The 22,515-nt window shown below is 46.0% G+C and overlaps 1 protein-coding gene across 1 annotated transcript in view; it reads left to right on the forward strand.

Moving 5' to 3' along the window:
* The window catches only part of TNFRSF11A (TNF receptor superfamily member 11a), a 295,953-nt gene extending 281,055 nt beyond the window's left edge, over positions 1-14,898 (forward strand). Inside the window, exons 10-11 of the mRNA XM_078687767.1 lie at positions 7,080-9,485; positions 14,499-14,898. Coding sequence (XP_078543893.1) covers positions 7,080-7,471 — 392 coding nt within the window. The 3' untranslated portion in view covers positions 7,472-9,485; positions 14,499-14,898. The remainder of the gene's footprint in view (positions 1-7,079; positions 9,486-14,498) is intronic.
* Positions 14,899-22,515: the final 7,617 nt, after the last annotated feature.

Genomic DNA, 22,515 nt, shown 5'->3' on the forward strand with positions numbered 1-22,515 from the left:
TGGATTCTGTGTCACCTTCTTACACTTCTCGTCCTTTCCATCACCCCGAAAATCAGCCTTAGCAATAGATATTGGATCTCGCCAAACGTTTAACAGATTCTAATCTCACCTCAGCGTTTAATATCTCTCCATCAATGACGCCCATAGTATTAGTTAAAAAAGTCGACATTGACCTAGGCATTTTACTTGGACCGATTTCTGGGTGGGCTCTTGATTTCCTCTTCCCTATACTTCAACAGTGACAGGGCATATGGAGTTTTATTGCTGAACCAAGAGAGGGGGCCAAGCCTCGCCAGCCCCGCACATGCCCAGTAGGCCTGGACTTTGTTCTGGCATGTGCTCCTGGGCGCGTTCTGTGCAGCGTGAGAGTAGTGTTGCTCTTGTGCACCCGCTGCTGATGCCCCCCGCTTCCTGGCAGATGAGGATTCTAGACAATAGAGTCCAGTTGAGGGTGTCCAGCTCTGCAGGTGGCGAGTGTTGCTCTTATGCACCCACTGCTGATGTCCCCCACCTCCTGGCAGATGAGGATTCCGGGAAATAGAGTTCAGTTGAGCACATTCCACTCCATGGGTATTGAGTGGTGCTCCTATGCACCCACTGGTGATGTCCCCCACCTCCTGGCAGATGAGGGTTCTGGGCAATGGAATCCAGTTGAGCGTGTCCCGTTCTACGGGTGGCGAATGCTGCTCTTATGCACCTGCTGCTAATGTCCCATGCCTCCGGGCAGATGAGAATTCTGGGCAATGTAGTACAGTTGAGTGTGTCATGTGCTGCAGGCAGCAAGTGCGGCTCTTATGCACCCGCTGCTGATGTTCCCCGCCTCCTCGAAAATTAGGATTCTGGGCAATGGAATCCATTTGAGAGCATCCTTTGCTGCCAGCAGTGAGTGCTGCTCTTATGCACCCACTGCTGATGCCCTCCACGTCCTGGCAGATGAGTATTCTGGACAATGGAGTCCAGTTGATGGCATCCCCTATTGTTGCCAAATCATAACAATTTACATTGAGTGGACTATGGCCATGCCCAGAGGAGTGTTTCTCTCTCAGCGCATTCTATTGGCTGTTTGATGGATTGTTCTGCAGCCTATGTGGGGCTTGCACTGCAATGCATGAAAGGGTATTTTACATCTAAAAAGTACACGGAATTATCACACACTATATTCTTTATCTGATGCGATGTAAATAGGAATTCATTCTTTTTTTATTTTGTTTTTCCACTGCAGCAGGCTTTTTAAATGTTTTAGGCAGGTATTATGTGCGGGTCACACAACATGTATGTTTACAGGCACACACACACACACACACACATACATACATACACACATAAAGGCACACAGTCAAGCTACTTAAAATAAAACAAGCACTGGCAATGCCAAAAAGTCTGGCTTTAATGGAGTAGTACCTGAAAACAAAGGCATGCTCAAATGCAGTTTGCATGTATTAGTGTATAATAGCCAGACCTATTGGCTTTGCAAGTGCTTTATTAATACTGTTGCAACTCTCCAAACTAGCAGATCCTTACAATTTGGCAAACGAGAAGTCCACCTTGCGATATGATTTTTAAAATTGTTACTTGAAAAGCCATCAGAACCTGCAGCAAAGGGAGACATGCTGTCTTGATTTTGTTTGGTAAAATCTAAGCAGAGGAAAGAGAACCACAGCCATCGAAGATTTAGTTCTACGGGTAAAGGATACCTCTGCATTGATAGATAGAGATTAGATTTCTATAAGGATGACTTATTCTGGTCAGTTTTGAATGGTGTGCAAGCAAGTACTTTTCCATCTTGGCTTTTCCCACCAAAGGCGCAAAAGAATTCATCACCATTCATCTTCGTAGCATTGAGCACTGTTTCTCAATTTTATGCACTTATTTTTTTTATTTTTTAACAGATTCGTATATGCTAGTCTGCTTTTGTTGATAGCAAGTAAAGTTTCATTCAGGCTTTCCTAGCTATGGCACTCAGCTGCCGATGTTTTAATCTGAATTCTGAATCAAACCAGTGTTGAATATGGAGATTCTTCTGTGATTTATTAACGTGGATTTAATCGTTTAGCTTTTTTCAACAATTCTCGTGGAAGCGAGTTAACCACATTTAATATGCTAAAGAAGGGTTACCGCACATCATCTTTTTCCATTTTATTTTAAATCCTGAGGTACCAATCATGGCATAAAATGTACAAACACAAATCAAAGATTACGTAATGGTATGTTTTGTGTGGGCCAGCGAGTTGGCAATGTTCTTCCTTTTCAAAGAAATCACCCCTAGCTCAAGTCTCTCTGGGAAATGATCTTTAATGGAGAAAGTCGACCAGTAGCTAATCAATTTTCCATTGAAAATTTTAGATGAAGTATTAATTGTGATTTACCCTGATACCAGTAAACAATTCTGGATTGTTTGGCTCGATTCGCCAATTACTCCTGCCTTAAGTCTCCATACAGCGATAGCCACAAAAAAACACAATTCCAGTCAACCTACTTGATTTAGCTCAGTGCTCCAGATCGATGCTGCTAGAAGGGTAATCACCATCACTATTTAATTTAAGTTTATGCTGCAGTTGATAAACCACCATCCCAGTACTTAACCCCTTGCATGCGGCCGCGATTCTGCGCCTGTGCGGCAAAATCGCAAGTGGGCGGGTTCATGACGGCCCCCAGCCGTCATCAGCACACGAGCACCGTAGTGCATGACGGCTGGGGGCCGTCATCAGCATGCAAGGGGTTAATTTGTAATAAGATAAGTTCCGGGGCTGTCGTCAGGAGGCCACTGCAGCTGGCACCGCCCATTGCCCCTGCCAGTGCTGCCAATGAGAGTAACAACACAACTACTATCACACTCCCACAAATGTCACAGTATGAACTATTCCAGGCTACCAAATCTATAAGAATGGCTTGGGGAGCAGGTATCAGTCGTTTTTATTAATGTATATTGAATTAATAATGGGAAGGAGCGAGGAGAGATGTACTACAGTGAACATCCACAGCGACGCTGCTGAGAGATGTATGTGTGGGAGGGGCAGTGTGTGAGGGAGGCACAGACCTTGACTTCACAAACCCTAGCTGCACACAGATGTGCGTGAGGAGGACACAGAGACCGGATTTAGTTTAAGATCTCATTCATCATGTTTTCTAAACATCCAGGAATGTTGAAAATAATTGTGGTAAGAGAAGTTTGATGCACTGACCTCATTATGTTTCCCTTTCTAAGAAACATGAATATGAATTTTCCCCACAGAACTTTCAAAGACAGCCTGCAGGTTTGCATCCCTTCTATTACACACCCAGACGGCCTCTGCCCACAACCTGCCTTGTTCACAACGCTCCCGTCAGCAGGGTCTCTGGCACTCAGGCGCTAAGGGCGGGAAAGCCAGGGACACTTGAGGCCAGCAGGGGTGGGGCAGAGACAGTCACGGGCGAGGCTGGCCCCCAACTTCTGACTGGCTCTTTCCAATCTGCATACCAGTCCCGTGTGAAGCTACCAGGTGTGCGGGTCAGTAGGATCTGGGCACCCTATTGGTTAACACTGCTGTCAGCCACCCCACCTCGGCTCGGTCCACCCTGCCTATCACCCATCAATGGTCTATTTGTGACGAGGCCCAGAATGCGGGTTCTGCTCTGTATTATTGTGTACTGTGGGCTGAATCTTGTGGAGGGAGCCAGAGCTACCGTGGTGATGCCACCATGCTACAAAACAAAAAGTAGCGTGCGTTGGTTCGGCAATGGGCATGGTATGATGACTCACTGCTTAGTACTACTTACTTTTACACTCGTGGTCAGCCAGGGCCGCAGGGCACTTCCTTTAGTAACTGATAAGCCGCCTGGTCCTGCTACTGCTGCGCTGCCTGCACTCAACGTGCTTTAGCTGATGACTCGGGAGCGGATGTGCAGAGGCGTGGCAATCGGAAATAAATGTGCACGCAGCGTGCACAACCAAATCCAGCCCAGCCCAATCAATGTCTGACTCCCGCCCACCAACGGCAAATCTGAATTTATGGCCGCCATGAAGCCATCACATATATCATTAATGCAGCAGCAATCTGTGCTCAATGAATGCAGTCTCTGGGACTCCGGCTCACATTCACACTCAGTGATTTAACCGAAGCACTCTTGGGACTCGGGAGACCGTCTGAGAAGTTAGAACAACACTCTGCGCAGACTTAGTAAGCTAGCATCATGTCATATGTGACATGCAGTTGTGCAGATGCGTGCTAAGCACCGGAAAGCACCGGCACAAATTAAGCACCGCACCATCCTCAGTTTTCCCTGGTCAAACGATGGAGGAATAGCAAGAAAGGAATATTGTGGGAGTAATCATGAAGGAACTAAGATGCACAGTAAAGAAAAATAAACCACTGCCCATACTATCTCCTTGAGTGTAAACCATGTATTTGCATAATAAATGGTAATCAGACAACTGAAACTAAGCATCTCTCAGACTGTACTGGCCTCAACTGGTGTCTGCATTATTCACATTCTCCAGAATAAGGGAAATATGATATAGGTAACACATTTAAATTATATTTAATCCAGTCTAGAAGAATACACTGTATGAGTTTCCTGTAGAGCTTAGGTCTCATTCACCCAATTTCGACGGGCATAATCTTGTTATAACACAAAATAACAGTGTCTCATTTCCTTCCCAATGGGGTGCCTTAGTTGATAAATGTATTGACAGGTCCCATTTATGGTATTCCTGTTCTATTGTCTTGCATTCATCCACCCCCATTTAGTCATACCAGAAATGCTCTCAAATATGTTTGCAGACTCTTGGGGAAATAATTATGTAACCTGGGTATTGTTTAGAGGGTGACATTCTGACATCTTAAATAAAATACTCAGGCCTTCCTCTTATCCCAGCCCTCGTGCCAAAGAATGAAGTTGGTTTACTGAAAACACAGCACAGGTTGTTAGGAACCTGTGATCTCTTTAAGGGCACCCTTAGTTATGCAAAAGGTAATTTACATTTGTAAGTAATTTATATGTGTAATTTACTCTTATGCTTTAGAGCAACTCTACTACATTTGGCTATTCACAAAATCTGAGTGTAAAGTTACCCAAAAGCGTAGACATGCATGTCTCTACCCCCTGAAAAAAGGAGCTAGACCTAAATTTATGAGTCTAAGATACTACTGTCAAAAATGAAGCAGTAGTAAGTCTAGCACCACACATGACCAACCACTGTTACTGCAACACCCTCTCAGAAAAACTAATGGTGGTACGGTTTTAAAATAAAAGCCCTTATGGAATAATGTCAAATTAAATTATTTAAAATAGTAAAAAATGTAAATAAATAGAATTTAATGTTTAATATCTAAAAATCAAACATATTCATTGTTTAATTATAACATATATTAACTACCTTTTTTGCATTATAAATTAATTTAACTTAATTTTTTATTAAAATATAATTAAATAAATGTTCGTTCATGCTTTACTTTTAATACTTGATAATGCCTAATTAATAAAAAATACTTTAGGTGTAAATGTATTTCTTTAATTGAAATGTCTTCAAATTATTTGTATTTAATTTAATTGAAGATTGTATTCAAAATGTTGTTTTACTTTAAAAATACATCCATAAAACAATTTACATTAGTACTTAACATAAACATATTTTTGCTAATTTATTTTAAAATGTAATAAACGTTTACTTTTCCCTCTACTTTAATGTAGGAGATTTACACCATGACTGTGGAATGTCACTAATAAAAAGTGTAAGGAAAAGTTTAAAAAAAAGTTTATTTAACCGAAAACAAATTGTAAAAATATTTGTATTAATGTTATGTATTTCTTTTAAATATAGGACAAAAGAATGCCACAGTACCATTAACTTCATTTTGAATTAAAACGATAATTTAAATATATTAAATCAAAAATATTTTTCTGACGTTCATTTTAAATGTACATTTCAATCTATAGTAAAAACGAGTTAATTGTATGTATTATTCCTTCAGAATTATTAAAAATGAGCTGTCAAATGTATTTAAACTGAGTAGTAATTAAAAGGGGTTTTAATCAAAGTTAATTTTACAATAATTTATGAATCCAAAATTGTTGTTAAACATTTCATCATTAAATAAATATGGTTTATGTTTAGATCTGTTAACATTAAATTATACTTATTTATATTTGTAAATATTTTAATATCACATTATTTTCAATGGGCTTTTACTTTAAGTCCCCCACCTCGAATAGTTGCTATGGGTGAGTGTTGAAGTATCAGTGGTTGGCCATGTGTGATGTTGGACTTATTCCGGCTTTGAGCTGAAATAATTTACTTATCTTTTGCAGCTGTTTTTGGCTTTACTAACTGTAGAAGTGCAGTTTGTGAACCGCAGTTGACTTACTCTTGTGTGGGAGGCTGTCTGTCCCTTCAAAAACCCTCCCTAAGCCTCTGTAAATCCCTTATAACTTCTCCATAACCTCCTTCCATTTAGTAGCTCGATCCGCAATTACGATGCAACCTCACATGGTGCGGTTCTAGACTCCCATTTCCCCATGGGAGCTTGTGCAGCAGTCATAAACCAGCTGCAGCTGTAAATCCCTGCCACACGGTGCAGGGATTTAGAGCTCGGCCCCCAACCAGTGGCCGTGGAAAGAGGGGGACCCTGCTAGGTGCCCCGAAAGTCACTTTTCGACAGGCTTTCCATGTCGGAAAGCCCGACATGGAAAGCCTGTCGGAAACATACATCATAATCCTAATGGTGGAAACGCTGTCTGTAAGTGATTATGTTTCGGTTTCGACTGGCCAACGGGCTCTTTGAGTCAATTGGAAGCAAGCCTGATTGACCGGCTGGTTTGATTACCGACTGCTGTAATCATAATACGGCAGTCAGAATTCAAACCAGGGATGTCGGTCGGAAAGCCTCCTACCTGCGGAGGCAATCAATTCAATGATATATGCAAACTGTGTAATCTAAATATTGCTCACCCACAAAGTAGCAGTATTACCTTCGTCGTGCCAGGTACTGTGTTGCAAACACTAAAATTGCCAACCTCACCAGGATTGCATACGTGCACGGGTACAGTAAATGCTGCATTTGTATACTGCTGACCTAATTTCTTTCTAATTTTCTTTTCAGGCAATGTGACTGGAAATAGCAACTCTACCTTCATCTCAAGTGGACAAGTCATGAATTTTAAGGGAGATATAATCGTTGTTTATGTGACTCAGAACTCCCAAGAAGCATCGACTACCGCAGGAGCGACTGATGGCAACATAGGAAATCCAGTGCAAGAGGAAAACCAGAGTCACAGTGACAGCTTTGTTGGGAACACTCAGCAAAGCAAGGAGAAATGTGTTGTCCTACCCTTGGAGGGCAGTGTACCTAGTGCATCATTAGACTTCGAGACAGGCCTAGGGCCTACGGTTCAAGAAGGATCACCAGGAATTAACAACACATGCCACAACAGTCCTGGTGTGGTACTACTACCTGTGCAAGAAGAAGGAAAACCAAAACCTTTTATACAATGAAGTGTGGAAGGCAGGGGCAACATTTTTGTGTTCAGTACCCTTTTCAAGAAAATACTTCAGCATATGCTGTAGCATTCAGCAGCCTCTTACAATCTCTTTAGAAACTACCTTGAAGCACTTGTGGATAATGCAACAGAAAACTGAAATCTTGAATGGCATTGTAATTGACAATGATGATGACTCTCTGTTAGTGACGTCAACATAGGAACCCAGGACATCAATGCAGTGTGCTGTGTCCTGTTTGTTCTCTGAAACCCTACCAGAAATAAAGTGTGTAGAATGTTCAAAGAGTGCACACTGCCCACTTCTCAACCCATCTCTAGGAATAGTTTTATAATGAGTTTTAGATGAAAAACATATCTCAGGAGCTGTAGGCTGAAAAATATTCTGAGCACCAAGGGTTATTTAAGTGCAAATGTATTCGCTCATGCCCTTATATCAAACGTTTTAAAACGTAGTTGTAGTTAGGTTACACTTTCACAGGAAAACTAATTTTGGAGGATAATGGCATTGGCCTGTTTTCCATTCTAAATTAAATTTTTCAGGAGAGGAAAGATTTTACTACCATAGAACCTCTTCTAGATTTTACATGGCTTAGTGTGAGCGTGAAATGGAAGAAAAGTTATGGGGAGCCTGACAGTATATTTTTGAGAACATTAACATCTTCATAGGTGTTTTTGCTTAAGCGTAGAACAAAATGATGGAATATATTTACCTCAAACTTTGCATGAGGGCAGCGTGTGGACAGTGTAAGTCCTTTTATACTTTTATTAAATTCCCCATATAAATATTTAGTATTGTACACAGTGCTTTAAATGGGAAGACACTGTCCCGTACTATGCACCTACACTAACTTAATTTAAAAAGGAAGTTACCTGTACCTCTCAGCGCTGCTTCAATACTTTTCATAGGAGGGTACCGTCATTTCTCAAGAGCAAACATGTACTCTAAATAGTGAGTAACTGCACTTCTATATTTCCATTTAAAGCACTGATAATACAGCTGTGTGGGGCAGTTCATGCTGCATTGGCATGTTCATATGGTTAAATCCTTTAAGTGAGAATCACAAACGTAAATGACTGATTCACAAATCTAAGTTTGTGCATGCCCTGAAAATGAAATCCCCCTACCATACAGGGATTGGTGATCCCTCCCCAGCCCATTGGTGAGAGGGTGCCTAAGGTCAAATATGCCCTCATTTTCTCATTACTGGGCTTATCATAATGAGTCTTTGAGTGAGGTTGACCTCTCTTGCTACACAATTCAATTATTCTGAACTTCAATTATTAACAAAAAATGAAAAGATACAGAAAGCATATGACTAGCACACAAGGCATTCTTAGGCATTTGCTGCCATTCCTATCAAAAGAAGCGGCATGGCTGAAGAGCATTTTTTGTGCGTGGCCAGTTACAGTAAGCAATATAACCTATAAGTACCCCCTCATACCAGCACTGTTCATTCCTCACATGACATCAAGCTCGACATCAGTGATCATGAAAGAAGCATTTTACATTTTTTGGGGACATGATTCTGATGTTTGGGAAATACATTGATGTTGCTGTTTATTTTGTGGGTAGACCTATATTTCTAGATGGTACTTAACTCTAACACCTACATTTCTAAGACTGCCATTATACTTGATATTTTCGGTGCAAGGCATCTCTATATAGAAAGTGCCACTGCCATGTGACAACTGAATTTTAATACTGCTGTCCAAATGTACATTTGCACTGAAGAGATATTTGTATATTAAACGTTCAGCTAAGGTTTAAGAACAGTTTTTCCAAAATGACCTACTAAATACCCATTTCTGGGATAGGGAACATCCGGCTTTAAAAAGTCATGCTACATTCTAAGAAATGCACTTAATTTCAGACTTAACAGGTTTTGCATGTGTGTGTTTGTGTAAGTATGCCTGTGCATGTGTGTGTTTGCATTGAAAATAAATGTGGACCAATTAATACATCTTTCATGATTTGAACCAACTTTTCTAATTAATGTGCAGTAACACATGTATTACCCCCAGGTCCCTTATGTCCTCGGCCCATTCAGAAACTTATGGAGATAACCATCTTCCAGACAGAAAATAAAAACAAGAGGAATGCTGGGTTATCCCTACTGCCCCTCCCCCCGGGAGTATAAAGGTAGGATCTACCCAGCAGCCCTCCTGTTCTTTTTTTCTGTCTTCGACAGAATGAGTTGCTGGATGCTGTTGGTGATGTTGAGCTGCACCTGCTCCTGCTGGGCTTGGGTGGCGTGCAGGCTCTTCTGGCTCCTCCTGCCCGGCTGCCTGGCTTCGCGGGCAGGGGTGGTGTTTCCTGATGTGTATGCCCCCCGGCCTGCCGGGCTTGCTGGGGGGTATTACTTCTTCGCGGCCGTGGTTCCGGTTTTCCGGCCCTTTGCGGCTGGTGCGCCGCCCCCGGTTCCTTCCGGGTCGCTGTGCGCGTCTCCCCGAGCCTGGCCGGGTGGGAGACGCGCTGCGCTTGATGGTCGATCCCGGATCCGGCTGTTGGTGTGTGGGGGCCTTGCTGATGCTGCTCGGGCCCCCGCTCCGGGTGAGTCCCGCTTTTGCGGTACATTTTCTCCCTCTATCTGTGGCTTTGTTTGACTGTTTGGTAGCTCGACAGGTTGGGCGCCCACGCCAGAGTTCTGTGTACTCTCTGTTGGTTGCGAGTTCGAATCCCGGCGCGGCCCGCCCCTTCTGCCTCCTTGCGGCATCTCGAGGCTGCAGCTGCTGCTGTCGCATGCCTGGGAGCGTGGTGCTCGGTGTCGGGCTGCGTTTCTCTTGCTCCCCCGGTGGGTGCTCGGATGCGGCATGTCTTGTTCCGGAGTGTTCCATGGGGTGCCGGAGCGTGTGGCGTGACTGCCATAGCTGCGGTCTTTGGGGCTGGTGTCCCGAGTTCGTTCCTCGGCGTTGGTTCCACTTCCTGTGCTGGTCTCTTTGCCTTTCTAGTTCTGTCCTCTTCGCTGCAGGCCCTGGTCCCGGAGCTGCCTGTGTGTGTGGGCGCTTCGCTGCTTGCTGCCCTGCGCCCCTTCTGCTCGCCTCCTCTTGGTCGATCTTGGAGGGGGGTGTGCGACGGGGGCTTGTTTTTGGCCTCTGCTGTTGATGTTGAGTGTCAGCTGGGCCGCTGCTCTGTCCCTTGCTCTCCTGGGCCTGGGTCTGAGAGGGGGGGGTGTGCTGCCTGCCGCAGTGGTGGGGCTGCTCTGTCCCTGACACTCTGCCTATCTTGCTCTTTCGGCTTGGACGGACGACATGGCGGTGGGTGGTCCAGGTTCTAGTCTCAGCGGGGACGCTCTTCCTCCTATGTTTCTAGGCGGACGGCTGCCTCTGCCGTCTTTGGTGCTGCCACCCTTGGTTCGTGCCTCCTATCGTCTCGCCACGCTTCCGAGTGCGGCGCTGGGCTTTGGGTCTCGGTTTCTGGGGTGCTTTCCTGGGCCCGGGTCTGGAGGGGTGTGTGCGCTGCTGCCTGCCGTGGTGGCTGGTTGGGCTGTTCTTTGGCCCCTGTTTTGTTCTGGGTCTGGTGGCTCTGTGGTCCTCTTCCCTTCTGGGTGTGCGGTTTCCTTTGGCCTTCCTGTGCACTTGTTGTGCGGGGGTCTGTGTGAGTAGCTGTGCGGGGTGCTTTCCTTGTTCTCATTGCTGCCTGTTCCGCTGCGGCTGGGTGTGGGTGCCTTTCTCCTTGTTGTGGGCTCCTCACTGCCGTGATGCTGCTCGTCCGCCTCCTGGGTTGCCTTGGCTGGCGCTTCCTTTTGCTGTGTTGGTGGGCGCTTTGCCCTCTGTCGGTCCTCCGGTCCCCTGTGCGGCGTTTGGTTGGCCTCCGCTCTGGCGGTTTTGCGCCTCTGTTTGGTGTCGGGGCTTGCTTGTGGGCTGTGTGCTGCCTTCCCTTTTGGGGTTTCCTGCTGCTGCTGTTTCAGGGGTCCGCGCTACATTCGGCTGGCCCCGGTTCTCCGGTGGTGGACGTTCTGTGGGTCTGTTCCCTTGGTTCTCTTCTTCGAGGGTTCCCCTGCTCTTGGCGCCTCTGGGGGTGTTTGCCCTTTCTGTTTCTGGCTTGGGTTCCGGTCGCCTCTGTGGTGGCTGGTTCTTTTTGCTGCTCCTGCCTGTGCTTGCTCGTGGGTTCCCTGTGTGGTTGGGGTTTCCCTGCCTGCTGGTTTGCGCCTTGCCCTCTGGTGCTCTGGTGCCGGTGTCTCTTCTTTTTTTGCTTCGGCGGCCTGTTTGGGTTGCCTTCTGCTCCGGCTCTCTGCCCCGTCTGGTGGTGGGTCGTTGTTCCTGCTTCTTGGGCCACTGCGCGGTGGGTCCTGTGGGCTCCCCTCGTTCAGGTTGGCCTGCCGTCCTGTTCTTCCTCGGTGGTCTTGCCTCCTCTGCGGGCTGGCTGTTGTGGCCTCTGCCCTGCTTGGGGATCCTGGTTCTTCCCTTCCGGGTTCCTGGTCCTCACCTTCTTTGCCTTGGCTGCGCCTGGTTCCTCTCGTGGGTGCCGTTGGTTCTTTGGGGTGCTCTCTCCCCTCTGCCTCTGCTTGGGTGGCTTATGCTGCCTTGGGTCCGGCTGTTCTGTTCCTCCCGGCCTGCGCCTGTTGTCGGGCGTGGTGCGTGGTGGGGGCCTGCTTGGTCCTTCTGGTGCTGTGGCCTTCCCTTTGCTGGGTTCTGCTGTTTCCTGGCATCCCCTCCTGTGTCTGCTGTGCTGTCTGCCTGGGGCCTCCTGGCGGCTGCAGGGTCCTGTCATGCCTCCTATTCTCGGGGTTGGTGTGTTGTTCCCACGCTCCGCTGTCTGCTCGGTGGCTTGGCTCTGGCCTGGTGGGTTTCTGCCTGGCCTCCTGGTGCTGCGGGGTACGCTTGGCTTCTTCCTTTGGTTTTCTTCCCTGCCTCTTCTGGTTTTGGTGATGGAGCGGGGTGGCCGTTGTTGTTGCCTATCCTGGGCCTGTGGGTTTTTGGCTCGCTGGATGTCTGCTGGGTCTGCCTCCCGGCCTGCCGGGCTTGCTGGGCGGCATGGCTTCCTCCTGGCCGGTGTTCCGGTTTCTCGGCCCTTTGGAGCGGGGGCGCCACCTCCCCGTTTCTTCCGGGTCGCTATGCGCGTCTCCCCGTTGCTTGGACGTGTGGGAGGCGCGCTGCGCTGGTTGCTGTGGCCTGCGTTTGCTTCTGCTTGGCTTTCGGCCGTGGCTTTCTGTGGTGGCCTGTTGCCTTGGGCTTCCTCCCTGTTGGCTCCTGTTCTGGGCTGGTCTGCCTTCTGTTTGTGCGTCCTGCTCTGGGTTGCCTGGTTGTGCTCTTTCTGCGGTCCTGGGCTGCCTGGTGGAGTCTCTTCTGGGAGTTTCGTGGGTGGCTTGGCACTTCTTTGCGGGTGCCCTGTCTGCCTGTGGGGTGACTGGTCCCTGTGTCGTGGGGTTCCGGTTGCTTGTGGGTGTGGTGTGTTCCGGTCTGGTTCTTGTTTCTGCCCGTCATGCTGTTGCCTTCTTGTTTTCCCTTCTTGCCTCTTCTGGGGTTCGTTGGGGCTTCGGCGGGGCTGTTGGCTCTCGGGCCTGTGCTCTGTTGGGGTCTTGCCCTCTTTGTCCTTCCCTTGTTTTGGGTTGGTTCTGCGGGTTGCTTTAGCTTCGGCTTTGGCTTCCTGTCTGTATCCTTGGTTGCGGCTTTTCGCCGTGCGGGGTTCGTCCCCTGTGCTTGCCCTGCCTTGGGTCTTGCCGGGCTGTGGGATGTGGTTTGCTTGTGCTTTCCTCCCTGGCTGCGGTTGCTTCTGTGAGGTCCTCTGGGGTGGTTTTGCCTCTGTCTCTCTGGCCTCTGGGTTTCTGCCCCGGCCCTTTGCTTGGGCTGTTTGGGGTCTTTGTGCCTGGCCTTTTTCTGGTTTGGCTTGGCTTGGCTGTGGTTGTTGTGTCCTTCGTGGTTCCCTTGCTGTTGTCTTGGGTCCTCCGGGTCCTTGGCCCGTCCGGTTGCACTCCTGCTTTGGTGTTCAGGTTTGCCTTCTTTGGGCTGTTGATTCCTGCTCCCGTTTCCTCCGCTTTGGCTGGAGTTCTGTTTTGGGGTTCCTGGGGTTCCTTCGGTTCCCTTTCCTCTTTTTCCGGGTCTCTTTGTCCTGGTTGGTTGCCCTTGTTGGTTCTTCCTGCTCGGGTTTCCTGGAGGTGCTGGTTCCCTTTGCCTTGTGTCCTCGTCTTGCGGGACCTGGTGGCTTGGCTTCCTGGGGTTTGCTCTCCGTTCCCCTTTGGTCGGGGGTTTCTCTCTTTCCCTGGCCTTGGGCTCGGTCTTGCCTTCCGGGTCGGGTTCTGGTGGGCTTCCGCTGTTCTTCTTTGTTGGGCCTTTGGTTCCTCTGGTCCGCTTGTCTCCTGCCTGTTCTGGCATGGGTTGTCTTCTTCTGCCCGTTTCTGGCTTTTTGGCCTGGTGGCTCTTGGCCTTTCTCTTTGTTTGGCCTCTCTTCTGCTGTTGTCCCCTTGCCTGTGGTGGCTTGGGTGTCTGTGCTCTCCCTGTCGCTGGTTGGCTGTCGGGTGTTCCTGCGGTGGGCTGGTTGGCCTCTGGGGTGGCCGGTCTGGTCGTCTGGCTGTGCGCCCTTGCTCTTGTTGGGTGTCTGCTGGTCTGGTGGGGGTCCCTCTTGTCGGGGGCTCTGCCTGGGGTTTCCCCGGTTCTTCCTTTTTCCTTCTGCGGTTGCTGCCTTGGTGTGGTTTCCTGGGTTGGCTTCTGTTGGGTTGGGAAGGCCGGCTTTTCTGCTTTGGTATTTCTCCATAAGTTTCTGAATGGGCCGAGGACATAAGGGACCTGGGGGTAATGCTCTATTACTTACCGGTAATCTTCATTACTCCTGGTCCCGTTGTCCTCGGCCCATTCATACGCCCCTCCCTCCCTCCCGGGCGGCCGGCCTTCCTGTCTGGGCTTGTTTGTACAGGAGGGCTGCTGGGTAGATCCTACCTTTATACTCCCGGGGGGAGGGGCAGTAGGGATAACCCAGCATTCCTCTTGTTTTTATTTTCTGTCTGGAAGATGGTTATCTCCATAAGTTTCTGAATGGGCCGAGGACAACGGGACCAGGAGTAATGAAGATTACCGGTAAGTAATAGAGCATTACTTTGCGACAAAGATCAAATTAAATTTTGTACCACGGACCACCTGATTATCTTCAGAAAAATATATTGATTACCATTGTTGAGGGAGGCACGAAGTATCAGGACCAAGTTAAGGATCCTCCACTCTCGCGTCATGGCCCACACTTCAGTTGGGTCACACTAAACATCGGGTACAAAAAAAAACCTAAATAAATGCAAAAATAAAGCTGAGCACTGCAGTGCACTGCCAAGGGACACCATTATTGAGGAAAGAATGTTTCGGCTTTAAAATGTGTGTACTTTTAAAATATATTGTTAGAAATTATTGTTATTGTTTTTTAATTTTTTTATTGAACATCAACAAAGCTAGATTGGTGATTAAAGTTGTACAATAATAAAGTGTATCCTAACAAAATTGTATCAAATGATTCTTCTGAACAATTTACCTATTTATGTTTGTTTTTATTGATGCTTTCATCACTCTTCTGTTTTCACAGTACAGACGTCCACCCGAACCCTCCCTTGTTACAGGGAGCAGGCCCTAATCCTTGCTAAAATGTCCTAGATGTTCTGTCTTTCTCAGGCAGACCTTTGCCTCTCGCTATGTTGTTTGTGCAGACCGTACTATTGAACTGTGTCCTCCTGACCATGAGTAGTCCTGTTCCTAACCTACTATTGTCATCGCTGTTAAAAATAAAATACCTGGGGGCATATTTTCAAATGTTTCACACAATGAAGGGCAGCAAACAAAGTTGCTGTGCTGAGTTGCGTGAAACAGAGAGAACAGAAATGCACCATATCTACTAAAATATGGTGTCCTTCTGCTCCTTCTTAAAGCTGGCACTGTGTGCTGCCTAGCTCCAACGCAGGCACCCTTGCACCATGCACAAAAACAATCCTTAGAGGCAATTTTGTCTTTATATGTGTGCAGCACCCGTGATGAGAGGAAATAATGAGGAGAAATAAAGATATTTCCCCTCATTACGCCTCTCTGTGGTAGGAGCACCATTTGAGAACAATCCCAGATTTACAACCTTTAGTAATTTGAGATTGCGTCAAATTCCATGGGTGGATACACAGGAAAGCAACCCTAGAAACACCAATCACAACAAAATGTAAACCAGTGCAGTGCAAACTGCACCATTGCATTACGTTTCCTTACAAAGCAAAGTCACACAAGGCGGCCAAATAGCCTCTTGTGTGGCTTTGTAGGTACTGTTTAAGGACTTGTGTTGTTTTGTGACATATAGGGCCCGATGTAGGTAAATCTGCTTTACCGACTCTAGAATACCGAATTTTACCAATTCGGTATTCTAGATTCGGTAAATCAGAAGTAGGAAAAAATTCGGTAATTTTTACCGAACCGGTATGATTCGGTAATTACCGATTCGGTAATTGCCATTGATTCCTATGGGCCTTGAGGCCCATAGGAATCAATGTCAATTACCGAATCGGTAAATACCGATTCGGTAAAATTACCGATTTGTCAAGGGGGACAGGGTGTCACTTTGACACCCTGTTGCACCCCTGATTCTGGCTTGTGTGCGATGTGACACACATACATGCCCTTAGGGCATGTATGTGTGCCACATGGCACAGGTGTACATGTACAGATGTGCATGTATACAGGAATTCGTTATTTACCATGAAATAGTATTTCATGGTAAATAACAAATTCTTAAGGGCCTGTGGCACTGTTTTCAGTGCCACCTACATCTAGATTTACCGATTCGGTAAATTTATCGATTCGGTATTTTACCGAATCGGTAAATTTACCGAATCGGTACATTTAACGCCCCCTACATTTCAAAAGCTAAATACCAGTCGGTAACGGCCGAAATCGGCAGTTACCGACTGGTATTTGGTGTCCTACATCAGGCCCCTTGTGTCTTGCAAAGACAATACAAGTACGTAGTAAATCTCGCCCAACAGGTCAGGAAACCCAAAGTCTAACTTGTGTTTCATGCAAAATAGCAAGCAACAAAGAAAATACTTAAAAGACAATTGTCATTTCAACTGACAAGAGTTCTCTCTGGAAAAGGGGTTTTCGGAGCATGATGATAAAGTACAAACATTTGAGAACAATTTATGTACGTTTTGTCTCAGTACAACTCTATGGAATTTAATCATGTGACAAAAACTTGTTTTTTTCAGCAAAACCTTAACTAATGAGCAGGTGGTAGGATTGAGGAGAAGCTATTCATGAATATAACACCAAGCTCATTATTCTCCCAAATCCAGCTTCCAATTGCCAATAATGGAAATGAGGTTACGCCTTGCAAAAATGTGCAAATGTATTACTCTGAATACAATGGCTTTCTGGCAAAAATGTGCAAATGTATTACTCTGAATACAATGGCATACAAGAATCATAAAACTTATCTAGCATATTTTAGGCTAAAGGATACTTCAGATCAATAAGAAACCAAATCCATATTTAATTATAAAATAGATTGCTATACATTGTACAGATATTTATAAAACAATAACACCGCAGTTCATACATAGAGATATATGATTGAGTTTTCTGATCACCTAGTGCCCAATGGCCGTAAAGTGGCATGCCAGCTAAGGGGTTATGAATGATAATGAAAATGCTGAGATCATTGCTAAGGGGAGTTTGGGCTCTACCATATTAATGCATACATATTAAAGAGGCATCTTAATTGAGATTGCTAGCTCCTTAATAAGCCATCAAACAAGACAACAGGTGGACAGTAACTATATCTGCAGTGAGACCAGGGTCTTTTAATAAATTCTCTTCTTCCAAATATTTGTGTTTAATTCTGAGTGTTGCATGCCTATGTGAAGGCATGGGAAGATGTCCTGGATGGGTGACCATGTCCTCCACTGTTCATGCTATCAGTCTCTCTGGATTTCTCTGAGAACCCTGGAATTAGTGACAGACATTTTAGGAATAACATTCACAGAGGCAAGTATTGTTTTATTGGTAGAACTTTTAAATGTACGCTGCACTTTCAAATTCAAATTTCTGTAAGTGGTTCAATGGATTAAGAGCCTGGAAGTGCTTTTAAGGCATCTCTGAGTCAGGGAAAGTGGGTGACAAAGGTTTACTCCATCCTTATGGCGTAAATGTGTGTTGTCTCTAGAGTTACCAATCTTACAACAAATATTACAGAACTTTCTAAATTATACGATTCACTTTGCAAACCATAAAATAAATATTTTTTATCATGAATACATTGTATTGACCCCCTACTAAATTGTCTAATGTGCTAAGATGCATATGGCAGACGACACAGGGACCTTCCCAAAATGTTTAATGCATGATGCCAATGACCTGCTTATGTTAGTTAAGATGCCTTTACCCAACAGGGTGTAGGACATAAATAGTTTTTTTAATGAAATCAAAGACTTTGAGGTGGAGGTGAGTGATTTTGGAGGTCACACTAAATTATGCGGACCTAGGCTCACTCATATGGAATTTTGTGTCTTTATTAATTCTAGCGGTACAAAAGGGGGTGGTGATGGACGGAGCATCTGAAACAATCTTGGCAGTTCGGGCTGGACTGTTCCCATGAGGCACAGGGTCAGACTGATTTGCATATAGCCATGTCTGAACTAGGGTGGCAGAGTGGGCTAAAGAACGGTGATGGATTAAACCCAGATCTTTTGACTGGGTGTGAGTGTTTGATTGATTCAGATGCTCCGTCCATCACCACCCCCTTTTGTACCGCTTTTGGCCGCCATAAGTGTGGCAGGGTATGCTCAGACGTGAGTCCCTAGCTCACTTTGCCACTGAATTCAAGCAAGCCGGGCTGAAGACGGCTGGAATGCCAGAAACCGGTCCTCGGAAGTTTGTTTCCGGTCCAGGGAAGACATGGCTTGGCAGTTCAGGCTGGACTGTTCCCATGAGGCACAGGGTCAGACTGATTTGCATATAGCCATGTCTGAACTGGGGTGGCAGAGTGGGCTAAAGAACGGTGATGGATTAAACCCAGATCTTTTGACTGGGTGTGAGTGTTTGATTGATTCAGATGCTCCGTCCATCACCACCCCCTTTTGTACCGCTTTTGGCCACCATAAGTGTGGCAGGGTATGCTTAGACGTGAGTCCCTTGCTCACTTTGCCACTGGATTCAAGCAAGCCGGGCTGAAGACGGCTGGAATGCCAGAAACCGGTCCTCGGAAGCTTGTTTCCGGTCCAGGGAAGACATGGCTTGGCAGTTCGGTCTGGACTGTTCCCATGAGGCACAGGGTCAGACTAATTTGCATATAGCCATGTCTGAACTGGGGTGGCAGAGTGGGCTAAAGAACGGTGATGGATTAAACCCAGATCTTTTGACTGGGTGTGAGTGTTTGATTGATTCAGATGCTCCGTCCATCACCACCCCCTTTTGTACCGCATTTGGGTGCCATAAGTGTGGCAGGGTATGCTCAGATGTGAGTCCCTTGCTCACTTTGCCACTGGATTCAAGCAAGCCGAGCTGAAGACGGCTGGAATGCCAGAAACCGGTCCTCGGAAGCTTGTTTCCGGTCTAGGGAAGACATGGCTTGGCAGTTCGGGCTGGACTGTTCCCATGAGGCACAGGGTCAGACTGATTTGCATTTAGCCGTGTCTGAACTGGGGTGGCAGAGTGGGCTAAAGAACGGTGATGGATTAAACCCAGATCTTTTGACTGGGTGTGAGTGTTTGATTGATTCAGATGCTCCGTCCATCACCACCCCCTTTTGTACCGCTAAATATATCTAAAGCATTATTTTAAATTGTAAACGAACTACAAGGCCTCATTTGAAACTGATATGATCTATTTTACAGATTTGTGAACATTTAATACAAACAAATGACTAACATCTGCCTAGATAGACTCGTACAGAATAGTACACAATCACTTTTAAGAGGGAAAATTATACTAATATCAGACATGTTTATCCCTAGCTCAGAAGCGAATTTAATAACACTAATTACAGAATGCTGTCCTTCAGTCTTGTTATTGGATCCTTGAAGGAAGCAATATTCTTACAGCTGTGGGAAAAACATTCTTTGGGTCCTTCGAAAACTGAAAACTTGCATCGTATTTCATTCATGACTTATTTATATCAACTACGTGAAAAAATGTTGTTCCTTCAATCTCAAGAACATGTGGGATTGAACTCACTTCTTATGCCAGGCAGTGGAATTGAACTTGTGTTAGATGACTATAGAAGAAGGATGGATTCTAGGGGGCATATTTACAAGGAACTTGCCCCGCTGTTGCATCAATTTTTTTGACTCCGCGGCAGCGCACTCCTTGCTCCATATTCACAAAGCGACGCATTAGGCCTAATACGTCATTTTTCTCAGTTCTGCACCGTCAGGTTACGGTAATCATATAGGGTTAATAAACATAGGTATGCCTCCATAAGATCCAACGCAGAACAGACACATCCATATTTACAAGTTCTGGGGAAAGTGACTGTAATGATGGGAGACTCAGCCGAGTGAGGTAAGTTTTGATGAGCTTTATTGAAGATAAGCAGGAGTTCCTGGTACCACGATCCTGTCTCCATGAATCCACAACCGCAACTGCTGTGCAGCCGAGGAAACCATGAAGAAAGAGACCGGCATGAAGCTCATGGCCAACAACATGTTTTTCAAATGAAAATAACACTCATGACCATGCTTGTGATGATGCATCACCACTCGCATGACCACCCGTGCTACACAGTTCATTCTACAGCTACGCATCATTGGCAAATGAGACGCTGAGTCCAAAATGGATCAAAGTTTTTGCACAATGACAACCCAGGTGTAAAGATGATGCATCTGCAGTGGTACATAAGCAAAACATACCCAGAGCACTTTGGCAAGCTCAACTATGCCATGGAGCTACTCTCACTGCAGTTCGGAGCAGGAATAAGATGACGAGCCCCACCACCAACACCACCACCACCTCCATCATCACATCCACCTTCACCAGGGAGGAAGCGCAAGAGAAGGGAGTGGACATACCAGCAGACCAATACCCTAATGTCCTCATGAAGGAGGAGATCCTTATCTTTTACAGGCTCAGGAGGGAGTCCATTGCCCAGCTCCTTCACCAGATTGCACTAAGGCTGCAGACAACATCCCAGAGGTGCACCAACATCCATCTGCAGGCCAAGCTGTTGTCAGTACTCCACATGCTGCCATCAGGCTTATTCCAAACCTCCACAGCCAGAGTGGCAGGTTTATCTCGCCATTCTTTTCCACATTCCTACCTTCCAACCTCAGTGCCATCACAAGCCTCACACACCAGTACCTAATGCTCCCCAACACACAGCATAAACAATGTGTAAACATGCAGAGCTTCTATGCCATTGCTGGATTTCCAAATGTATTCAGGGCAATGGACTGCACTCATATGCAACTGGTGCCTCCTGCTGCTACATCCAACCTGTACCGCTGTCAGCAGCACACATATCCAATCAACTTGCAGGGAATAGTGGACCATCTGGGGGTGTCCATCAATTTATTTGCAAAGTTTTATACAGCGCTGGCTAGACCCGTGGGCATCAGAGCGCTTTACATGAGGATCACTTCAGTTACAGATTTCAAGTATAGACATAAGAGAAAGATAGAAGGAAGTAAACATAAAAGGGAGGCAAGGAAAACAATGTCAGATGGCCAGCTGGGTAGGTGACGGCCGAGGAGGTGAACCAGGGCCAAACTCCTCTATAGCTGCATAAGACAGCTCCACCGAGCATCGGCCAAGGTTGTTCAGATGTGCTGGAAAAGTACCCTGATAGTTCTCATGATGCATGCATCTTCAGATATTCCATCATAAACAAGTGCTTTCAGAATGGGACATGTGGGAATGGCCTACTGGTTGGTAAGTACATCTGAAGCACATGACCGACCTCATGACAGTAAAATATGTTGGATAAAATAGCCATATTTTTGTTGGGGGAGTGAGACAGTGCATATGTAGCAGATGTGGGCCTCATACTTGCACCATAATACATGTGCTATATAAACCTGCAAGCCAGACCTGCTAAACCACTGTGGGCCTCACGTACAAGAGACCTGTGACACTGAAGCTCCAACTTCCATGATGCTCTGGTGGAGCATTTCTTCCAATCATATCTCTGAGGCAACACAAAGTCACCCTGTGTGCATTTGCATAGGCTCATTGATTGGAGTAAGACAAGGCAGTGCAAAATGCTGTGTGCTTTACTCTATGTCAAGGAAGTGTTCCATGGGCTTTGCGGTGGCTTTTCTCATGCAACACCAATGACTTTTTACAGATTACCAAGGATATGTAAACCTGATAATGTGTCAATACTGTGTACCTCCCTGCGTAACAGAGCTAAATATCTTTACCTCTCCTCGTTATCACCTATTTCTAGAAAGCGGACAAAGCATCCATTAATTGTCTTTGTGAAGGAAGGTGCCCATTACTGCATAAAAACCATTGAGGCAACAACACAGACACACCTGCATCATAGTGCAAGGGAGCCTGTGTTTTGGCGCTAGGCAATAATTTGTGATCTTGTTCATGCAAAAGGAACACTAATGCTCTGTATGTCATTATAACAGCACATTCCTGCTTTTTAGGTTTCACCTTTGTGCTGTGCTTGAAAAATCTATTGTTTTTGATATAAACTTGAAAGAGACTTACATCCTGCCTTCTCTCTTTCATTTCTTCTCATTGGTTCCTGTGCTTGCAACTTAGCTTTCCTCCGTTTCTATTGGCTGTAGCCTATTTTCCTGCGTTTAACAATGTTTGTTCCTCATCTGCTTCTCTTATCAGTTTCCCGCTGCCAAAATACTGTTAACATCCGCTTTGGTGGAAATATATTTTCATAAATTGTTGCCTTTTACTATTGCAGCATATTTATATAACAATTTATCACCCGGAGGGATTAAGTGACTTGCATAGCATCACAAGTTGTTCCGCAGCACCTCTGAGACTCTAATTGGGATCCCCAGCTCTTTAGTCAGTAGTTGTGGCCACTCCACCACATCCTCTCCACTCCTGTGTTATCTGTCAGGGAGCTCTTTCCTTCTCCCGGATGATGATAGGTCTTTATTCATTACATAGGCGAAACCG

This window comes from Lissotriton helveticus, chromosome 4_1 (genome assembly GCF_964261635.1).
Source record: "Lissotriton helveticus chromosome 4_1, aLisHel1.1, whole genome shotgun sequence".
In the NCBI taxonomy this organism is placed as follows: domain Eukaryota; kingdom Metazoa; phylum Chordata; class Amphibia; order Caudata; family Salamandridae; genus Lissotriton; species Lissotriton helveticus.